Source organism: Larus michahellis, chromosome 2, assembly GCF_964199755.1.
Source record: "Larus michahellis chromosome 2, bLarMic1.1, whole genome shotgun sequence".
Classification (NCBI taxonomy): domain Eukaryota; kingdom Metazoa; phylum Chordata; class Aves; order Charadriiformes; family Laridae; genus Larus; species Larus michahellis.
In genome coordinates, this window is record NC_133897.1 from 28,001,696 (window position 1) to 28,024,435 (window position 22,740).

General features: G+C 47.1%; 1 protein-coding gene across 3 annotated transcripts; it reads right to left on the bottom strand.

The window, feature by feature from the left end:
- Window positions 1-841: 841 nt before the first annotated feature.
- LOC141738777 (serum paraoxonase/arylesterase 2) lies at window positions 842-20,791 on the bottom strand. Of its 3 annotated transcripts, none has more exons than XM_074574709.1 (10): window positions 20,610-20,768; window positions 16,291-16,361; window positions 11,450-11,505; window positions 10,381-10,546; window positions 9,073-9,199; window positions 8,062-8,262; window positions 7,292-7,373; window positions 6,632-6,760; window positions 5,517-5,687; window positions 842-1,102 (listed from the first exon to the last, which is right to left on the bottom strand). In XM_074574709.1, exons 1-9 carry the CDS (start codon window positions 20,681-20,683, stop codon window positions 5,529-5,531), a joined length of 1,065 nt encoding a protein of 354 aa, XP_074430810.1. In that variant the 5' UTR covers window positions 20,684-20,768; the 3' UTR covers window positions 842-1,102; window positions 5,517-5,528. The 3 variants fall into 3 exon arrangements, with proteins under 3 accessions (XP_074430810.1, XP_074430811.1, XP_074430809.1); XM_074574710.1 differs by having other exon boundaries at window positions 842-1,597; XM_074574708.1 differs by lacking the exon at window positions 842-1,102 and having other exon boundaries at window positions 5,003-5,687; window positions 20,610-20,791.
- Window positions 20,792-22,740: the final 1,949 nt, after the last annotated feature.

Sequence of the window (22,740 nt, forward strand, 5' to 3'; positions counted from 1 at the left end):
GGGCCTGGTCTGCTGAGTTGGGCAGGTTTCTTCTTCCAGAGCGAGGAATGGTGAGAGGCGGTCGCAGCTCCTGAGATGGGGTCCAACCCAGTAACCCGGGAGCCTGAGCCTCCAGACGAGCTTTCAGTGGGAGCTTTGTCACTGACACCGGTGGAAGCGGGCTCAGGCCCCGGTGCAGAAGCGTCCAAAGGAAAGGGGAATCCCAGGGCACCAGGTGTGAGGAGTAACCAGCGCATTTGGAAGTGGGGAGTGCACAGTGAACCTCTTCTGACTCTGTACTTTCCCATACACATTTACTGTCTGAACAACTGCTTTCGTATTTTCCAGTCACGTTGCAATGATAACTCACTGGTCACGGACAAGTGTTAGACATATTGCTAGACGACCAGGCAGCTAAAAGACTAAAATGCACTGTGCTCACTGTAAAATTTGGCTTCTTACATTGTTTCTTTTTATATGGTTGAAGAGGTGGTTGCGCTTCAGTTTTTTTTCCTTTTTCTTTTCTTTTTTTAAAGAGGTCAAATGTATATGAAGTGCATGTTATCCTGAACTTTTTGTTTGTACATCTTGGTGTCTGCTCATCTGCATGAAAGACACAGTAGTGCCATGTCTGAGCTTGTTCTCTTGTGCTTGGTTGATATGAACTTCTCTAGATTGTTGAGTTTTCCCCAAAATAACTTTGATTAATATTTAGTTATCGGGAGACATCAAAACAAAGCATCATGGTGGCCCTTTGTTTTCTTACAGTTTAAATACAAATGACAAGCCTTGTGGTTTAAAGTTAATTTGTTAGTGTAAATAACTTTCTTGCCAATGAGTATTATTGTTGTTAGACAACGAATGCAATAAAATGAGAAATCCTGAATCTTTATTAGAATCTGTATCGAGTCCTCACTTTCCTGCCCACTTGTTGGTCATTCCAGAAGAAATGCTAAATTTGGAGCAGGACTGGACAGCTGTTGCTGCCCTGGGGGGGTGGGAGGCGGGGGGATGCCCTGCTTGTGCTTTCCTTCCTTCTGCTCAGTGACGAAGATTATTTTAATCCCAGCTGTTGGCCAAATTGGCATGATTCACAGGCTTCCGAGTGGATCTTGTTTACAATCTGTAATGATGTAAAAAGAAGCAAAAAAAAAAAAAAAAAAGAGTAAGGAAAGAGAATGGCCTTTTTTTTCTTCATATGCAGATGAAATGTAGCATGTGGTCTTTTGTTGCAGGTTGATGTAAAAATGGGCTACCTTCACACTAATGCTGGTCAACGTTTGTGTGTTTAAAGGACCTGGATTGATTTTGGTGTATAAAACATTTTACCATCTTACATTTGAGGGAAGACTAGTTGTAACGGGCATTTGATACATTCAAAATACAGCAGTTCTGCTGCTGAACACATTTAATGTGTCTTTAGTCTTTATTTTATTTTAGTAAAGCATTAAATGAGGGGAAGGCAGAGGGCACAGACTGTCCAGTTTGTGTAGTTGTTTCAGTGGATTTACATCTGGCAGAATCTAGGCCAAATACTCTGCACTTAATCTGTCTAACCCACTCTGTGTTTCCCAGCGGCTGAATCATAAATCTTGCTTTCTGCTAATACGGCCACCACCTGCAAGAAGATAAAAAAGAGTCCACAATCCATAAAATTATTATCTTAATTAAAATAGGTATATAAAGAGGCTGTTAGTCCACGACTGACATGTAAAATGTGTCTGCTCAGCAGCTTCCTAAGCCTGGAGCCATCTATACGTGTGTCCTTGTTGCTTGTGCAAGTTGTCTCAGGTACCTGCAGTTTGGTTTCTGAAATGCCCAGAACCGCTCCAGACCCCACAGCTTGTAAAAGATGATGGGTTGTGCCCTCCTCTGGAAAGCAAGCCTGGATTTTCCCTTCGCAGGTCACCTTGTAATTGGGAGGCTGGGCTTGAGGTGTACCTTCCTCCACTGCTCTTTCTGTACGGAGGCTGCCAGTGTGTTTTATCGAGTGGGGATTTCGTGCTGAGGGGCAGAAGCTGGACCCTGGCATCACTTTGGTTGCAAAATGCCTTTGTGCTGTCTCTGTCCTGCCCAGCAACGCCTGAATGCTCGGTGGCCCAGTTTCAGCTCCCACCTCCGCACTGAGAGGCCAGGACACCTTAGGGGAGGTTGGCAACGGGCTTCCCACCCTCCTTGCCTTAGGTTAAAATTCAGAATTTTACTATTAGTGGTAGCAGGTACTCAGTCCTCCTATGATCTCTCTCCTCTTAAATGCTGTAGGAAAAGATAAGGCCCGTCGCTTGCACATCTGCGGGCAGACTGCTGGGAAAAACTTTGGTACAGGAATAGTTAAAAAAAAAAGAGAAAAAAAAAGCGCCAGTCAGGAGTGAACGCATTCTTTATTCTCTGAAAGGCCAAAACCAACAAAGAAGTTTGCCAAGATCCAACAACATGTAGATTTGCTCGCTTGAAGATGTTCTAAGCTACTGTAAAAATTGAAATTAATGTTTTGATGGGTTACTTCTACCACTGCTGAGGGAAACGCTGCCTGTTGCACTTCTACAACCACAGAGCAAACCCAGGAGCAGCAAAGCGACTGGTCAGTGTTTCGGCTGTGCTACTGCCACTGCTGCAAAATGCTAACTCTTCAGAAGACGGCACTTAATTTACTTGAGGACAAACAGTGGCACGAGTCTAAAATAATTATTTTTAAATGCTAGTGCAGGACGCTGATGGCTAATTGCAAGCAAGTTAATAGCCCAACCTCTCCTCAGTGTGAGAACTTCCTTCAGAGCAGTTTTTTCTGCTTGGGCTCTGGCAACGACATCTGCTCCTCCAGGCTGAAAATGGATTACAAGTTCCTGCAGGAAAACACGCCGCTTCCCAGGGAAGTTGAAAATGTCTTGCAGGGAGAGAAGTTGCTAAGGAAGGAGCAGCAAACCCGGAGTTACAGTACATTACATTCTCGGGTGCTTGGTGTGGTTGGCTGATGCCAAAGGCAAGTCCAGCAAAGGCATGGGACAAAAGCTGCCCTCGTTCAGGGCGGGCTCTGCTCTGTGGAAGGGCTGTCTGCGAAAGACTCGAAACCGTGATCCGAACATATGAGCCCCTGTCGCCAAAGCCTCCGCTGGCAGACGGCAAACCCTGGGCAGTGCTCAAGTCCCCAGATGAACTGCAGGCATTTTGGAGAGGAGCTGCGAGCTCGGTTTGTGCGCAGGCCCACCCACGCAGTGTCGTGCCCGAGAGACGGGGTCAATTAGCCGCATGGTTAACCTTCAAGCTTGTGTCTCCCCTGCTAGCCATCACTAGCCACCTGCAGCACACGGTGTTTGTATACGAAACACCACAAATACCAGCAACCGCTATTGCGACACGGGGGTGACAGAGTCGCCTGGCATGGCAGCAGAGGGAAGCTGCCAGCGTCAGGAAGGGCACAGCCACACAGCCCTGGGTCACTCTGTTCTCAGCCGTCACAACTCCTGCTGCCCAGGGACGTGTCCTACACCACCGTGTCTGGGCCAGCAGCAGCGCAAGGGCTCGGGCTGGAGCAGACGCTCTCCGGGGACGGGCAGGCAATGTGGCAAGGCCCACAGCCCAGTGGCAGCTGTGCAGAGGAGGAGGGACGCCCCAACCACCAGCCCTGGCACCGACCATTCGCTCTGGTTAGAGCTGCCCCCCTCCCTCGCAGAAGGAGCAGTAACTCCTTTATACCAGTGTACCAGTGGATGAAAGCCATTAAGCTAATTTGTGTTAGAAAGGAAAGGCGCAGGAGCCAAGAGGTGCCCGCACACCCAGGTGCTGTTCAGGGCCACCCAAACCTCAGCCCGCAGTGACGCCTCCTCTCAGCCACAACGGCAGAACCCAAAGACAGATGAAAGTTTGCACATACTCTAGCTCCTGTCTCAGTGTTTAGGCCGCTACAGAGAGGGTTATTTGACTCTGTCTTGTAGGCAGAAATGTGCCTGTGCTTTCCAAGTGCTGAGCTTTCCATGTATCCACCGGAATAGAGGAGGCCGTGGCTGGTGGTGAAGCAGATTGCAGGAGGGAACAGCAAAGCCAGAACGGCAATTAGCACCCAGGGACTGGCTCTTGCTCCTCCCGAGCTCCTGCTTTGCAAGCTGCCTGCCTTTTCCCTCCACGCAGAGGTGGAAGAACAGCAGTGAGGAAATGCTACCGCAATCAGCTGAAGGATGTGGAGGGGATGGTGGCCCCCGGGCAGGTCTGTCTGGTGACACCGTCCAGAGGGACAGCCACGCTGCTGAGAAGGGCCAGTGCGGGCAGGCAGCACAGCGGCAGCCCCGGCGTGGGAACCACTGATAACACGGAGCCTTGAGCTGGATGTCAGCATCTCTCGCAAAACCAGAGCGGTGATCAGAGGGAGGACAAAAAGAGCTGCAGGAGCTGCTCTGTGAGTAAGGACATCTCTACTAATGGAAGCAGAGCTCGCTCCACGGGCAGGAAACCAAGTGGGGGCTCAAACAGGGGCTTCTGCCAGACTGGCGTCTTGCTCTGCACGCTGTAAAGCCCAAGACTGGTTCCCAACTTCAAAGGACCCTCAATTCAGTTTATTCCAAGTGATTGCTAACTAGCACCTTTCTAAAAACACCAGTCTGTAGAAACGTGGATAGGTCTTTTAGCAGCGCCCAGCGTTATCAGTTATTCATCCAACTGCCGCCGGATGAAGGAGGAGCGAAGCGGGTGCCTGCTGCATCTCCGTACAGACTGGAAGTTAAACCCAGAAGATGCATGACCCACACTTGGAGGTAAGTCACTGTGGCAAAGCACCCAGAAATGTTCCCTTTGCTGTGACAGACAACAGGAATTGCTAATGCACTTTTCACTGAAGGTGCTTGGGAGTTGTTGCCCATTCTTTAAGACAGAAAAAAAAAAAAAAAAGGCTTTTTTTAAACAACTCCCTTTGGAAGACTTATTAAGAAATCACTCCAAACTGATGCCCCCCCCTTTTCTCAGTAGGATTAAGACAAATTTATGAAACTGAATTAACGTGAGGAAGTGGCTTAAAGGGGAAAAAGGGAAGAAATGAGACTGAAATGAAATTTATTCTCCTTCCACTTATTTTAGAAGCACTAGGGAAACCCAACAGGAAGGTTCAGAAGAAGAACCCTTAGCACAATCCCTGGAAAGCAGAAAGGTCGGTGACAAGAAAGCACACCACACTGGCAGTTAGCAATTCTCCTTTACAAAGTCATTTTTCTCTGGGGGAAAAAAAAAAACAATAAAACCCAAACAGAAATCCAGTTGCAACAGATAATTCAATGTCTGACAGCTTAGTCATTTGTAATCTGAATTTGAACTTGAAGGTTACCCTTTCTTACTGACGTGGGGCCCTCCACATTACACAAATAAACTAATTTCTCACCTTCAATTCCATTTCCTTTACTATTGCATAAAACTCTCAATTTGGAGAGGAACGCTACAATACATTTCCATGACTCTAGTTCACCTTTATTGGAACAGTCTTGTCGTTAGCAAATCTAGCGGAAACTAAGTGAGTTCCCAAGGAATTAAATCCTTTCCACGGCAGCAGATCTTACCCACGAGATGAGCTATAGCTCGCAGTAGAGAGCTCTGTGGTAGACTGTGCCGATGAGCAGTTTTCCCTCGTAGACGGATGCCACCGAGGTTCCCTGCAGCACGGAGCCATTGTCGGCGTAAACGCGTGTCACCACCGGCTCCTCCGAGAGGATGTTCTGGATGCGCAGGACCTGCCAGGGGAGGGGGATACATCTGCTGAAGCGGCCACGGGTGAAAATCCTCCACAGAGGGAGGGAACATCAGTATGTTAATTTAAACAAATTAGTTTGGCTGATCAGCTGCTGATAACTGCAACCAAGTGATTCCTGTGACAGGCCCACAATTTCTGCTTCAGTGAAGCGTGGTCCGTGAAGACCAATTATTTTTTTTAAGTGGTTGTGCAATAGAGACTCCACCCCAGTAAGGAAGGCAGTCACCCCCAGCACTAGGCATGTGCACAGTTTTTTGCAGTCTAAGAGTTACTTAATACCGTCTTATTTTCATGCTTTTTCCAGACAGAGTAAACCGCTGCCTAGTATCATATATCTACTGCTATTGAACATGATAATTTTGAAAAGTGTCTTATGGCAAGCTTCAGACAAGGCTGAAATCAAACAGACACCAACCGGCCACCTGCACTCGCGGCCGCCAGCGCGCTGATGCCAGCACCTCATTGATTTCAGAAGGAGAGAAGAATTACAGTGTCACCTACTGATGAACTACACTTGCACAGATAAATCACTCCAGCGCGAACGTTTCTGGTGAGCGCTTTGCAGACAGTCAATTATTTTTTTGTTTGGCAGAAAGGTGCTGGCTCGGTAATTAACACAGTTCATCAAAATCTGATTGCACGGCCACAGCTGCACAGAAAGCAGCCTGAGGAGTCCGGAATGACTGAGCTACTGGGTGGAAATTATTCAGTTGCCTCCTAAGGATCTGAATAGGTGTTTGTTAGTGAGCATATGCTGTTCAGGCTTTCCACTTGAGAGCAGAAGCTTTAAGCTGGAAGCCAGCTCGGCCTTTGCCAGGCTCTTCTCTGTAAAATGCAGAGTTAAGTTATACCGGGGCGATTTGAACTGAGCAACTTTCTGGCACAGAGATAGCCAAGAGACCAGTGTCATCTCCCAGAAGGCACCTCAGAGGCAGGCGGATTTTCAGGATCGTTGTAGAACAGCTTCATCCCGTTGGGATGGCATCCTGTCCAGATGTCTCCAGTGTGAGGGTCAATAGACAAGTTGTCAACCAGAGTGTCCAGCTGCAGCGTCTATCCATCACAGAGGAAAAAGAACAAGAAAGAAGTTAAAGCAATCAGAAGTCCTGGAAGCAAACTATAACATAATCAACAGACTTGTCCAAGGCTCTCATCTGACATAACTTGGACTGATTTTTTACAAAATATTTTCTCCCTCAGTGCTGTTTTTCTTCTCCCTCAGCATGCTTCATCCCCTCCTGCATGCCATGATAAACCTCCTTGCTGCTCCGAGCTCCCCCCATCGGCTCATTCACACCTACGCTCGTGCTGATTACTTCAGTGCTTTGTGGACTGACCCACACTGACGGAGCCAGACCTTCCACTGTGGCTCTACAGCACACCCAAGGATGCCTCTCTGGTTGCCTGTGTGAGGTGGAAGACCTGAAGTTCTCTAAGTGGCGCAAAGAACCTCTGCAAACCCACAGCAGGAGCTACCAAGAACAGACCTTTATACATGGTCAGGTTGAAATCTCAAGCATTCATGGGGACTAATCTGTCCAAAATTCATCTATGCCTCTTTTTTATGGAACAGCAACACCTTACCTTCACATGGGTTAAATTCCAATTAGCATGTTTTTCCATAACATGGACATTATGATCAAATACATCTGCAACATAGATGTACCTTCAAAAGAAAACACCTCTTAGCAATGTGTATGAGTAAGCAGACACCAAAACCAGTCAGTTCCTCCTCTGCAATCCCAGCTCTTCCAGTGAGAAATGCCAGCTCACAGGTCTCACATAGCAATAGACGTTGCAAGCAGGCCACAGGGCACTGAACTGAAGCCAACCTGCTGAGACGCTAATGGAGCTTCACACTGTGCCAGCTCTTCCATTACGATACCAACGCAGGCCTTGGATCGTGAGATCCACAAATATGCTTTATTTTTCATTTAAGATCACCTGTCTAAACCTGACCGGCTAATTCAGCCCTTTAGCCAGAACTGGCTAATTCACATGACTGGCTAATTCAGTCCTCCAGACTCTGAGAGTGTAGAGCATTCCCCACTTGCAGAAATTCTGCCCCATTAATCCTTGCAAGTAATATATACAAACTTCTGCATTGGCTGGTTAAAATGCAGCAACATTTGATCTTATTGCATATAAACCACCATGCAAAGCAGCAAACATTGCCTCTAGTTAAAGACTGAGACATGTGACTTCTGTTCTACAGAACCGTTCATATCACTTACGTTGTATAGGTAGCACCTTGCCTTACACAAGCCAATTTAGACATTTTACCACATGTACAAATGAGGATTTGGGGATTCTTTTGCGCAATCGAACTAATTCTGAGGCAAGGAGAAACTTACTTTCTGTCAGGTGAAATGTTAATTCCATTGGCTGAATAAAACCCAGCTGCTACTTCTTTAACTTCTTTTGGACTGTAGTAAACAACATTTGACCAAGTTAAACCCAAGAACATCTCCAAGAACATCAAGATGAAGTCAAAGAAGTAGTGGTCATTGGTAGCATAGAAGCTGTCTGGTCCCATTGCTACTATGTCATTCACACTAAAAAAAGGCAAAGAGAAGGAGAAAGAGAAATAAAATAATGAAATGCGAGGTATGAAGGAGCATTGTAGGACTGTCCACAATCCAGCCAGGACGTGGTCATCCCATAGACATAAAGGGACTGCAATTACAGAAGGTACTCCAGACAGCTGCTGTGTTATTAGAGCCTTTTTACTTCTGTCCTCTTTTACATGGGCCAGGACTGATCAGGACCATAAGACATCAGCTAGAGATCTGGCTGCCTGTCTACAAGCCCATAGGAGTTTTTCTCTCTTTTGATTACACTGAACTGGAAACCAGAGAACAGCTAAGAGTTGTGACAACATTTTTTTTCAGGCTGTGTTTATCTCACAATCATTTTGCAGTAGGACAGGCCAAGAAAATTTTGTGTGCCACAAAAAAACCCAAAAAAACAACCGAAAAACCCCCCAAAACCTAAAAGTATGTTTATTTTTACAGTGTAGCAAATTCGGAATAATAGAATATCTGAAGATTCATATCTGCAATGATCTGAGAGTGGATTACATGAGAGAAGGAGAAATGGATGCCAAGCCAATTCACTGGCATCAACCACAGTGGCGCTTAAGACTGACTTAGTGATACAACTATTAAAGATCTCATTTACAGAAGAGACTGGCGGAACACAGGTTTCGATTACACAGATAAGAAGTAATCAATAAGAGAAACAGGAAAGCTGGTTAAAGAGAAAATATCTCATATTAATAATATCCTAAACCCCAAATCATCCTAGTCTGGATTTTACCAAAGCAGCCTGTTCTTCTGGAAAAAGATGGTATTCGGCTCCGATACCTGGTCAGAAGGTCATGTCGAATGGTTTTCAGGTGTACAAGAGAATTGTCATCTTCTACAAATTTAAACAATTCTACTGTGCTCTTGTGATGGGGATGATTCACAACGAAGAGGTACACGGTGTCGTCTTAAAAAAAAAAAAAAAAAAAAAACAGCTGAATTTCACCAGATCTCTGCAACAGGTTGCATCGCTGAGCACCCGCAGCTCTGAAGCAGCCTCCAGTACAGAGCACATCCCTGGTCTGCTGCATTTCCCTCACGGCTCTTCTGAGGCAGAAGGACAAGTACCAAAGTAAGGCAGGATGCCACTGCAACTGGATCCACACCTCCAGCTACTCTTCTCCCCAGGTCACTCCACAGGGAACTTCTGTGTATACCACATTTTTGCTATTTTTACCAAGGAAGAAAGAAATCATGGCTCCATCCTGGTGCCCAAGCCACTGGGTTTTGCAATCTGATGCACTATAATGTCTGATTGCATGAAACGGCCACAGTCGGCTGGGAAGGAGGGCTTGTAGCCCAACCAGTTTGGTCTCTTCGGTTTATTTACCATGTCCTCTGAGAAAGCTGAAGGAGCACCCTTCTCCTCTACTCTCTGTAAGGCTGCAGCCCCTCTGCCCAGCCCTTCTGGTGAGACCCTAAATTAGGCACCACTGATTTCTCCAACACCTTCCCTTAAAGGGTGACTGTGTGGGGCCGCAGGTCAAGCTGTAGCAATGGTTCTCTTAGTATTTGCAGACTTCTAATTGTCCTGCTAAAATCCCCAGTGAAAGGGCAGGGTGAAAGAGAGGAAGGAGAGCACGAAGGGTATTTTATTGGTAGTCAGAGCCTAACATAGAAGAATGTGTCTTGGAGATGAGAACATGGCCTCATGTCTCGTCCACAGAGTACCAGACATTTTAGTAATTCACAAAGATTTGACCATTTATAGTTTAGATGCAAAAGTCTCTGTTCTGGTCACTACTAGTTGAGGAAGCGAACGTCTCCTGAAAGCCCTTGACCCCCAGGTGAGATAGATGTAAATTGGTAAAATAAACTTTCTGTAGTTTTCAAACTTTTCCCATGTTTTCTTTCCTTTAAATATACAGGACACCTTTCTGTCCCAGGCAGTCTGAGATTACCTGCAAAGGCATTCGCTTTAGCAGCTGACTTCTAGAAAAGAGCCCAACAAAGATAAAAAACCCCAAAGCCTTTTTCTCTCCCAGCAAGCGCAGGCTATTGGGGGTGCAAGGCAAGGCCACAAAGGGATTTCTATTTCTGCTCTTTAGGCTGAGATTAGCCACCACCTCAGGTTAAAGGTCTCTTTACCTCTGTCTACGTAGGTGCTGATTCCATGAGGGTTAAATGACGCCAGATCAAACCCTCGGCTGATTCTTAGTTCTACTGCTCTGGGATTGTCTTCATTCAAATCCATCAAAAATATTTCACCTGGCTTGTCCAGTGCAAGGCTCTTTAGTCCTGGATATTTTAAGCCCTGTAAAATGAAAACACGAGGAAATCACTCATGGATAAAAGGTAACAGGAAGCATCACAAGGAGCCTTGTTGGGGCTTGCAAGCACACGTTGGGGTGTCCCCGCTCCTTCAGCATCCCGTGCCATGATGCTGGCAGAGGGACCGGCACCACTCTCCCCAGCGAGCCCCAGGGAGCCCGTGGAGGGCATGAGGAGCCATGTCCTGGGAACAAGCCACCACCCACCGCCCGCTGCAGCCCCCGCCCAGGTGGGTGCTCCCTGTATCTCAAACCACTCTGTGAACGGACATGCTGGGGAGGGGACAAACTGGAAGTACGGCACCACGGAATGCATCCGACGTGGTAAAGTCACTGGGAACAGCAAGCGGTGTGACAGCTCACAGTTTTTGGCATGTATTTTGTAATCATTTGCTGAGTGTCCCTGGAGCACGTAGGTGAAAACATCAACTTTTGTTTTAGAAAATAATCGCTAGCCCTCCTGATGGCAAAGAAAAGCTTAAAAACCTATGTCCTAAAGGCTAAAAAAAAATCAGGAACAACAAAATCAACACACAAAATCTGATAATTTTTTTTTTTTTTAATATAAGGAATCAACACATCTTCTTAACTAGAGAGAGATTTACCATGTCAACCTTTCAAGTAAGCAGCATGAAAGAAATTCTCAAGTTACGTGGGCGGATAAGCCAGCGCAATAGGACACATGCGTCAGAGCCACCGCCACCACCTCAGTGTCAAGAAGTGCATTTGCTCAAGCAGAAGGAAACACCGGATAAGCCGACACAAGTCTGGGCAGTTCCTACGGCGCCAGCCAGCCTTGTGGAAAAAAAAAAAGGAGTCCATCCTGCACTTTTCCCCCATGGCTTCGGTGGATAAGGAAGCAGGCAAACCCCTGCGCGGGCACTTACAGAGCTGATGAAAGCCAGTCCGTTGGGAAGTATGTCGATGTCTTCTGAACCGGTTTCTGCGAGACAGAGAGAAACAGGGGTTTTCAGATGAAATTAAATATTACCCATTGAAAAAAACCTCATTTTTAGTACAATTCCAGCTCTCATGAATGTCCCTTTCTGATATGACTGCACAAGCGATGAAGTTCAGCGGCAAAGTTCACACCGCATTTAAAGCGGCAGCAGAAGGCAGCAGCACGTCGGGTTAAAAAATAGCACTGGGGTTCACCTCTCTCTGGGGTGATCTGGGGTGATCCCTCCCAGGTCCCTGTGCCCCGGGGTGGTGCAGGTTGAATCACCTGCTTTTGATGACAGTGTTCTGCAGCAAGCAACTAGCACAGATGACAAGATTTTCAGGGCAAGATCGTACCCATCACTCAGCCCACACGCTTGCATAAGGCAGCTCTGGGAATTGTGCTCACTAATTCTCCTGGTTAAGCTGGGACACTTCACTAGGAAGGATTGCCAAATATTTAGTTAAAGCTCTCAAGTGACAGAGAACCTACTGTATCTTTAACAGCTAAGGGCTTTAATACTTAGATCACACTTTCAACTGCGGGTAATAATTTCCAATATTGCCAGTTCTGGTAGTTCCTGTAATATTTTTCCCTGCTAGGAAAAATAAAATAAAATAAAATAAAATAAAATAAAATAAAATAAAATAAAATAAAATAAAATAAAATAAAATAATAAAATCCCTGTAATAAGAACACTAGAGCAACTTTAGGCTTTGATCAAGCTCCACCAAGCTCTTAGTCTGATGCTGAAGGACATTTGCCATCCCACATTTTCACCACTCCCCTGAGAAGCCTCCCCTCTCTTCTTCAAATCACCAGCACAAACAGCATTCCCCATAAACCACTTTCCAGATGGTGGTTGGATTAAACCTTCCCAGGAGCTTTTGCTTGAAGGAGGAAACTGTTCTGCAGGTTTTATTTAATAGGGCCACAAACACAAAGGTTTTCCACCCAGTTTTCCCCATCTCTCCGCACCCTCTCCTGCTTGGCCATAAACCACCCGTGTGACCCTACGTGGGTCACACCATCCCTGGCACCTCCTCCCGAGGGTAAGCACCTGCAAATTCGAGCTGGGTTTGTTGTTTGTTTTTATGTAAATCCTATTTATCACAGCACTAATTTGCCTGGGCTGTAGTTTATCCGGAGGCCTCCAAACAGGTCTTACGGAGAGGAGCCAGATCCCCAAACTCACCCACCCGGGCAAGCTCCTCCCCAGCTCAGCCCTGGGCAGATGCGGTGGCAGGACTTCACCCAGAGGGACACGGGAGAGGGACAACGCCAGCTCCTCCTCAGCCTCAGCAAGCCCCTGCTCCACCTCATTAACACTAACGAGCGGAGCATCCCTGCCTTCTGAAGAGCAAGAGGTTTGAAGATGCATTTTGTGGGAGCAGCCGACCTCCTGGGTTTTAGTTCTGAATTTCAACCGGGCTCAGGCAGGAGGCAGACACTTGCACTGATGTGCCCAGAGACATCTCGAGCCTGCGTTTTCCAAATAAAATTTTGAATTTGGTGGTGTTTTTTTTCAGCTCAGCTTACACTCTGGTTTAATCAACAGCTTGCCCCAGCTCTTGGTCTCTCCAAGCCTGGGTTCATTTGTAAAATGGGATTAGGGGCGAATTCCCCACATCCCGGGATTGCTGCAAACATCACCACATAAATAAACGCGGAGAGGCTCAATTACCATGGTGACATGAGCTGGACGGACAGCTTCTGCTGGCAGAGCACGCTGGTGAGTGAACAGAGATATAATAATTTATCGCTACTGAATTAGTGAGGCTGCCAAGCAGAAAGAAGAGCAGGCTAATTGGGAGCGGATAATTAAAAAGCAGGAGTTTCTGGTGGAAGGAGACCCCTGCGCCCGACTAGTTTGAAAGAAGCTGCCAGCAAAGCACATTTTGGCCACTTCTCAGCCAGGTCCGGGTATGTATGGAAAAGAGCAAGCGCCGCTGGAAGAGCGGCAAAATGCTGATTCAGCGCAATCCCGCTGCACCGGCACTGCAGAGGCAGCCAGGAGGGGACAGGGACACGTAGCCGGCCGCAGGGAAGCCGTCAGCCTCTCCTGCGGGCCCCGATTTGGGAGGGCTCTGACTCTTGTCACAGGCACCATAAGGAACAGGAGAGTTCGGAACTGATTTGTTAAGTACCAGTTATCTGCACTATATTGCTTAATTGTATCACCCAGCCCAGCTTGTCCGCGGGATTATCTGAATAGGTAGTCTTTAAGGAAAAATCAAAGACACTGAGAAATATTACTGCCTACCCTAGAAAAGTTTTTTTTTTTTGTTCCTTATTTTATCCTAGTTTGATGTATTCCACAGGTGCATCTAACAAAAAAACCCACCTGGATTTCATGGCCAAAAGTAAGTGACTGTTTTGCCTGTATCCTGTGAACTGTTCCAAGACGCAAGCATTTCTAGCAATTTCTATAGTAGCTTCTTGAACTTTAGGAATCAGTTCAGGACATACGATTAGTTTATTATAAATCAGTAACATGAGTAGACACTCATATAATTCAGAAGATACTGTTTATTCTAACAGCTATAGCCTTTTCTACATATTTGTGAATGAGGCTTAGGACAAGCTGCAGTTTTTTTATTGGTTTGTTCAATGTTTGCATCTGTGCTTACATTGCACAATATGTGAAAAACAAAACAGATCAAGATCTTAAAAAAAGAGAGAGACACACAAAGGACGAAATTGTGCATAAAGGAAAGAATCCGTGAGAGAATTTTTCCATTTACTCGGGGTTTGCTTCCTTTACTACGGATGCATCGCTTTTAACATAATTACAATAGACTGTACCAGATGCCTGTTCTTCCATGGACAGAATGGATAGTTTTAAGATTATTTTGTTTGGAGCTGATCCAGCTCATTAGCCATGTCCCACTTAAGAGGCCAGAAGGACTACTCCAAATATTAAAATAAAGACAGACGGTGTATTCAATTTTGTCAGAGCATTTTAAAGGAAGACGGCCTAGGAGGACCAAGATGTCCATGTAGACATGTCCATCATGTCCATGTATCCTTACACAAAGTCACCCGCAGGAGCACCCTTACAGCTCTGAGTACAGCAAAAGCCCTGGTTTGAACAGTGCTACCTACACAACATCTGGATTTTAGGGCTCCTTCGTCTCCCTGAGTAATACAACCCCCCCAGTCATATTAAATGAATCTTGGGAGATGTTTGTAGGAACATAACAACTTTGAAATCTGCACCAGTCCTTTTTTATTTCTGTTCCTGCCACATCGGCCCCACTGAGTTAAGTTTTGGCATTATGATTTTTCTGAAGAGCAGCAGATGGCAGAGGGAAGGCAAAGTGAGCTGCAGAGCTCCACGGGAAGGGACAGTATTACAGGAGCACAGAGAGAAGCAGAAACCAAGCTCTGTAAATTGATCCACCACCTCCTCCGAGCAGAGCTGGGTTCTCAGAATTCACCTAATCTCCATGCAAATGTCAGGCTCCAAAAATGAGATATTGTTCGGAAATTAAACACAGCTGTAGTTCCGATATCCAGCTTTCCTTTTTTCCTCAACAATCGTGTTGCAAAAAGTCTTGCAAAGATTGCAATAGTGATATGCTTAAAAGAATTACTCAGAAATGATTTTTTTATATGAATCACCGTCAAACAAGCATTATTCAGTGTCTTGTATGAGTAAATTACAGCTAAATCTAGAAGACCTGGAAAGTTTTTTCAAATGCAATTTCTTCTGCACATAACCTCAGGCAAAGGAACTCTGCACTCACTCATTCATGGCAGTAATTTGACTTTACAAAGATGTTTAATTCCTGACACAAGGAAGAAGCAAAATTATGAAATGAACACAGTGACTCATCAAGCTCGAAGACTAGGCTCTCAAAGCTCACCCAATGGCTTTTTTACACTTGCAAAATCCAGGCAAATTTCAACAGGATTCAAGACATTTCCTAAAATACTAAGGAGGAGAAACCCCCCACCCGTTAAGCCTGTATTAAGTTTAAAAATTATAATTTGGAGGCAAAGGACACACAAGAAAGTGATCAATTTTAAAGCTATTCATTTTATGCTCGGGTTACCCTAAAGGGAGAGAAAAAAAAAAAACCAAAACACAAAAACAAGAGAGAAACATTGCCATGTGCTAAGCAAGTGACCCAAAGTACAAAGTCAACCCTGTTAAACCTCTTTCCAACCCAGACTAAGATGACAAATATTGCCCCTTGCTCTTTGAAACCACACACGGCCGAATTGCGCAACCGCCCCGAGCTCCTGCTGGCTCCCGGCACAGCGCGGCACCAGCCCCATCCTAAATCTCCACGAAATGAGGCGCTAAGGCAAGCCAGCCTGGCTGGCATTCCTCAGGTGGAACACCCTCAGTTCCTCCTTCCCCGCAGGCCCGTGGTCTTCTCCCAAAGCTGGTCTTCTTCCAGCCTTGCAGCACGTCCCTTCTTCAAGGCGTCACCAGCTGACAGCCACCTGTAGGTACCTGCCTGAAGAGCCAGCACACCCTCATCTAAAAGCCAAATAATTCCCAAAGTGGCTGAGCGAAGGAGAAGTGTTTGCAAGGTACTCGTTTTCAAGAGAAGGAACAGAAACATTAAATACCGAAGGCAAAAAGTATCATCCCAAACAACTAGCTTTTCACTATAATTTTCTTCCTGCAGTTTCTCCCTACCTCAAAGTCCAAGTAACAAATGAAAGTCAAATTAGCACTAAGTTTTCAGGATCAGGCTTGGAAGCTGGCTTTAAGAAGCAGTTGCAAAATAAGGCTGGACAAAAGCAATGCACTCAGTTATTTCGAGCACGTACCGATGCCTTTAATGAGCCGGCAGTTCGGGAGGGTTACTGGGGCTATTTCCCGTGAAGCATTGAGTCTGTTCCTGCAAGAGGAAAGAGGAGGGTTAGCAGCATACAGCCAGTTTTAAAACAGGTAACATTCCTAGCATAGCTTTATCTCAGTTTTATTGTCTGCCGTATCACAGCAACAAGTCAGCTGTAACATAGTGAATAAGCAAAAGCCGGAACTGACAACAGCAATTGCCCCAAATCACTGCGATCGTTACACATGCCCAGGGATTAAGTGATTCTCCTACACTGAATATCTTCAGGAACCTGACTTTGTTAACAAGCTTCAGGAACAAGCTTTCATGACCTATAACAGCTTAAATGATAAAATAGCACAGCCACACTTTCTTCAGGTTTCAGCCACCTAAATATAGTAGCACCCTGCAGTTAGGACCAGCATTTCAGATGAGGAGAGGGCGACCTTCTACCCCAACCCACTGGCTATTTTTGGTGACCAGCGGTTGCACTTTCTTCTTTTCTTAGTCCCTATGCGAAAGTGGCAATTGCGTTATTGCAAGGCAGGAGTACCCATTTCCTAACAACGGAACTTGGTAGTACGACACAGCAGTTACCCTGTCCCTTTCCTCTCCTCTCCTGGTACCCATCCAGAGCATCATCCTTCAGCAGTGCTTATTTCGTTCCTGAATACCCACCAAATTCCACCTCTGGCTCAGGCTTTATTGGGCAAGCAGATACAGACAGGTACCTACACATTAGTTCCTACTTCTCCATCTCCTCCATTCCAAGTTGTCTACAAGTCTATACAAAAGGCACCTCACTACCAGGACTGCTGTGTTTCCCCACGGTGGTCCGCAGTGCCATAAGCAAATATGTCGTGTTTCTGTGTAAAAATATCAAGCTAGTGTACATGAATATTTCTTTCTTTTTCTTTTTTTTTTTTTCCCCACAGAAGAAAGCTTTTAAACTAACCTTGCGACTCTTTTGCATGCCCGTCCACACACGTGTTGAGGCTGTACTTGCTCCCACCACAGGAAATTCTGAATGCAAAGATCCCATAGCAAACCCCAGCTATGTTTATGTTATAGTTTTAGGCATAAACTAAACAGCAGTATCAGCCTGTGGTATGAAAAATATGCACTACAGCTGAGCACTGTATGGTATGTCGGTCCTGCATTTTTTTTAATCACTCAATTATGAATTCTAAATTGCTTCAATGCTGTATCATTGACACAGGTTGTTAACACCAAGAAAAAGAAAAAAAAAAAGGAAGAAAAAAGGGGAAAAATGGCAGAGGACAGCAAGGGAAAGCAGACAAGTTAAACTCTCCCAAGCCCTCTCCCCAGCTCAGGGGTCCTGACAGACAATTACAGTGGCTCCCAGCCCACAGGCAGCACAGGAGGGATATCAGCTCCCCCCGCAGACCCCCACCATCCTAGCACAGCTGAAACCACTGGACCCCCAAGGCTAGCTTGGGGTGATCATGCCCGAAATTTGCACTGCTGCCCGCTTTTTTTTTTTCTTTTTTTTTTTTTTTTTTGTCACTGCTTTTCCATTCCCTATTTGCATCAGCTTCTCCTGGGCGGGCTGCAAAGCCACCCAGCGCCCAAAGCACAGCAGGAACTCAGCCAGCAGCCAACGAGGGATGACGGTATCCCGACAGCATTCCCAGGGAAACACTTCATGGGCTGGAATGAGAGTAATTCAAAAGGACACTGGTCACAAGCCTGCAGCGTATATAGAGGCTTTTCCAAAATGTGTCAGTTTATCTAGCTCAGACAGCCTCAGCTACTAAGCCAGATGGCCTAGATAACTAACTGGCCGTACTAAAAACACAGCAGACCAGCAAACTGTGGGGAATGCAACTTCGAAAAAAGAAGGAATGTTGCCACTTGGTGAAACGCCAGTGCACGGCACCTTTCCCACCTGGTTCCTCTTTCCTATTTCAATCCTCCACCCCCTATCCCACTTTGTGGGACACAGACCAGAGGCATTCCCTTTGCTTCAGCAGAAACCTGTTGCATATTCAAAGACCTCTCTCTTTCAGTTTTCCTCTTCTCTCGACTAACCAGTCCTGGGTCTTTGGGGTTGTTTTTTTTTTTCCTGACAGGACTGAAAATCACCTCTTTTTTTTTGTTTTTGCTCCCAGTTCTTTTCAAACTGTCAGCATCTTTCTGGAAGCACGCTGCTGTTTTGAACATAGTATGCAAACTGAGTGTCGTATCAGAACAGAGTGTTATGAAGTGATAACATTGTGTGTGTATATATAAAAATATATATATATGAACAATAATATCACATGCATATTGTTCCGAGGAAAAGAGCAACACAGCATAATTCACACTGAAGTTTTACAAATTAGCTCAGACCTTTCTGCAGAGAAGAATTAGCAATTTAAAATGTCAGTAGGGGAATCAGTGTCATTTCAGTTGGTAACACACAAGAACTTCACCTCTTTTCTGCTGCACAAGCCCTACTCAAGTCCATTTGGTAGCCACCAACAGTATAAGAGATGCATAAACAGACCTGATTTATGAAGAATTAGGTTTGTAAGAGATTTTTAATAATTCTTCAAGCCTTATCTTTTAAGCATTTCATGGATTCTTGTGTCACGCTATCTGGACACAATATACCAAACTCAGAAGGAACAGCAAAAAGTCTTTGCTGGATTCCTGCCTTCTGGGTGGGGGGTATATAACAGCAAGACCTGGCAAGAGTTACTACCCCCAGTTTCTCCTCTCAAGGCTGTGTTAAATGATTTTTGAGTACTTACTTTGTTATCTGAAGTTGTGTGCTTCCAAACTCTGCAACCTTCTTACAACTGCTGCTACGCTGCAGCTTGCTGGAGGCAGCACACGGGAAAATCCCACAAAGACCTACAGCGGCTGCGGGGGATCCTTTTTCTCCCAGGAGATTCTGCTTTACGGGATTCCCAATATTGCATTTGTTAATTTGATTTGGGGGGGTGGGGGTGGGGGTGGGTGGGTGTCTTCACAGTGCTTCGAAATGGCTCTCCCCACTAAAGCGTTTTCCAGCTCCACTATCCCAGCTTGTGCAGCTCCAGGGCAGGAGGGTCCTGTTACCACCGTGGTTATCGCTAACGCTTGTGGTGGATTTAGTGCGAGACGCAAACAGATCTATGTGAAGTACCTGAGAAATGGAGTACAACCCCTCCCTCTGTAATTAGCTACAATTACTATCTACCCAAAGATCAATCAGCTGGATGTCATTGCTTTAAAGTCAGGCATTTGGAGCCCTTGTGGACATGAGCAAAATTATAACGAGGGAGCTGCCTTGCAACACAGTAATTCACCAAACCTTTTCTATCCTGAAACAACCTGTTACATGTGTAGTAGCTTTCAGGACAGAAGCTGCTGCAACACCAGTGTTCACATTCACACCCCACAGCCCATCAGAGTGGTATGTCCGAGTATTTCAGCTCACAGCGAGTGAGGTCCCAATTTAGGATCTCCATGCTCCTTCAGAGGAAACCTCCTGTACACAGGGGCTATCGTTATCCAGAGGTCAGCTTCAGTAGAAAGTAATGCAACTTTCTGGCAACCTGATTTCTGCTTACTGTTTGACCAATTGGCAGGAGATGAGGTAAATTCGCAGATACCAGTTTTGGCACCCCGCTCTTAACTGAAGCCTCTGCAAAAACAGAGGTACCAGCTCCACCCCCTCTACCCCAGGGCACCTTCTCCCTTTGGCCCCCTTGATCCCAGCATCTTGCCGGGGAGGGTTTCACATCCCCCTTGCTGCAAACGTCATTTCCCCTGGACAAATGCTCCTGGAGTTCGTTTATCCCTGACGGAGGATGAGAAGGGCACCGCTGAGCAAGCCAGTGCCTGGTTTTTCTCTGGGGAAAACCAGTTCCCTTGATAATGATGGTGATAGCGATGAGGAGATGATGATGATGATGAACCCTTCCCCTCTGGCCGCAGCCGCGCTTGTGCAAGGGCAGCAATTCGCTGAAGTTATGCCCCGGACAAGTTGAAGTTCCCCCACGCTCGGGGCGAGGAGGGGTTCACGCCGACACCCCCTGCCCGGCTCGGCACCGGCTGCCACCCCCAGCCCCCTTGGCGCGGGGTCGGCTCAGCCCCATCCCGCACCGCCGGCACCGGCGTCCCGCGCCACCGGCTTCCCGCAGCCCATCCCGCCCGAGTTCCCCGCTGCCCGCCGTCATCCCGCGGGCTACTCCCGGGAGCCGCTCCGCTGCCCGCGCTCCCCCCCCACCCCCCGCCCCGGCTCCGCGTCCCGGTCAGCGGCGCCTGGCCGGGCCGTCCGGCGGCCCCCGCAGGTCCCGCGGTCGCAGGGCGGCTCACCGAAAGGCCATCAGCCGCTCCGCCACCAAGGCCGCCGCTATCCCGACGAGAGCCACCGCTAGCAGCTTCCCCATGGCCGCTGCCCGCTCCCCGCTCCCGGTTCCGCCGTGTCCCGCCCCGCCGCGCCGCCCCGGGCCGCCCCCGGCGCTCGGCGCTGCACACACCGCCGGCAGCTCCCTCCCCGTCCCCGTCCCCGTCCCCGCCCCGGGCACGGCCGCCCGAACCGGCGGCGGAAAACGCGTAACTTTGCCTGCAGACACGACTCCATCGACCCGCTGCCCCGCAGGAGAAGGAGCCGGAGTCGGTGTCTAGACCCCATGTTGCAGCAGGCGTGTGGAAGGCGGGTGGACCAAGTTCCAGCTACTGTCATTAAAAAAAATAAATTAAAAAGCCATATAAAGATATGTGTGTTAGCCAAAGACCGCGTGATGCAGAGTGTACAAGGACTCCACGTGTCCCTCTCTACTCAGATACACATGCTAAGGCACCTGAACTAACACCAAAGTTTCAAAAAAAATATGGTAACTTGCTCTTGTTGTAGTAAAATTGATATTAACTAGAAAAATAAAATGTAACATGTAATCAAAGCAACCAAGGGAACCTACTGTTGCTGCTAAAAGTCCTCTATACAGCCCCAACATCATTTATAGAGAAACAGTTAACTAGACATGATTTACCTTCATGCAGAGAACGAGGAGAATGGCTTGAGAGCAGTCCTGAGGAGAAGGACTTGGGGGTGCTGGTTGATGAGAAGCTCAACATGAGCTGGCAATGCATGCTTGAAGCCCAGAAAGCCAACTGCATCCTGGGCTGCATCAAAAGAAGTGTGGCCACCAGGATGAGGGAGAAGATTCTGCCCCCCTACTCTGCTCTGGTGAGACCCTACCTGGAGTACTGTGTGCAGCTCTGGAGTCTTCAGCGCAAGAAGGACATGGACCTGTTGGAGTGGGTCCAGAGGAGGGCCATGAAGATGATGAGAGGGCTGGACCACCTATGCTGTAAGGACAGGCTAAGAGAGTTGGGGTTGTTCAGCCTGGAGAAGAGAAGGCTCCAGGGAGACCCTATAACAGCCCTCCAGTACTTAAAGGGGGCCTACAGGAGAGATGGGGAGGGACTCTTTATCAGGGAGTGTAGCGATAGGACGAGGGGTAACGGTTTCAAACTGAAAGAGGGGAGATTTACATTAGATATTAGGAAGAAATTCTTTACTGTGAGGGTGGTGAGGCACTGGAACAGGTTGCCCAGAAACGCTGTGGATGCCCCATCCCTGGAAGTGTTCAAGGCCAGGCTGGATGGGGCTTTGAGCAGCCTGGTCTAGTGGAAGGTGTCCCTGCCCATGGCAGGGGGGGTGGAACTAGATGATCTTTAAGGTCCCTTCCAAGCCAAACCATTCCATGATGCTATGATTCTATCTAAGAGCTAACTACTAGACAATGTAGCTTTGTTGATAAGCCACCTGGAACAGCCAAGATTAGAGGAGAAGTAGGTAAAAGGTAATTTTCGGAAAGCTTCCTGGAAAGCTGGGCAGCTTTCCAGCCACTCTTCCCCAAGCCTGTAGCGCTGCTTGGGGTTGTTGTGACCGAAATGCAGGACCCGGCACTTGGCCTTATTAAACCTCATACAGTTGGGCTTGGCCCATTCAGATCCAGAATAACAATGAATATGTTTTAATTGCTAGAATATGTAATATCAGTGTATAAAAAGGGACATTTTTGAAACTAATTTCTGCGCATTAATGGAATAAACTTGGAAATGCCTCTGCTCTGTGTGTTACTGTCTTGCATACTGGGTAAAGGACCCAGATTTGGGACAACACGCTCACTACCGTGCTCCCACCAACAGCTTTCTTCTCCATGCAGGAGAAGGGCTACAGAACCCACTATGGTTGCCTTTGGGGCTGCAGGGTGCCCCAGACGGGGTCTGCTTTAGCACCAGCTGCAGCACTGGCCTCCTTGTGCTTTCTGCTTTTTGGAGAGCACGCCTTGCCGGGTCGCTGCCCTCCCTCAGCAGCTACCTTTCCCTTTTCTGCACAAGGACACCCCCACCCACAAGGCTCCCCTTCCTTTGAAATTTTCTGAATGACTGAGACGTCACTAAAAAGTGCTTCTCTGCTCTTCTCGCCCTCAAGGCC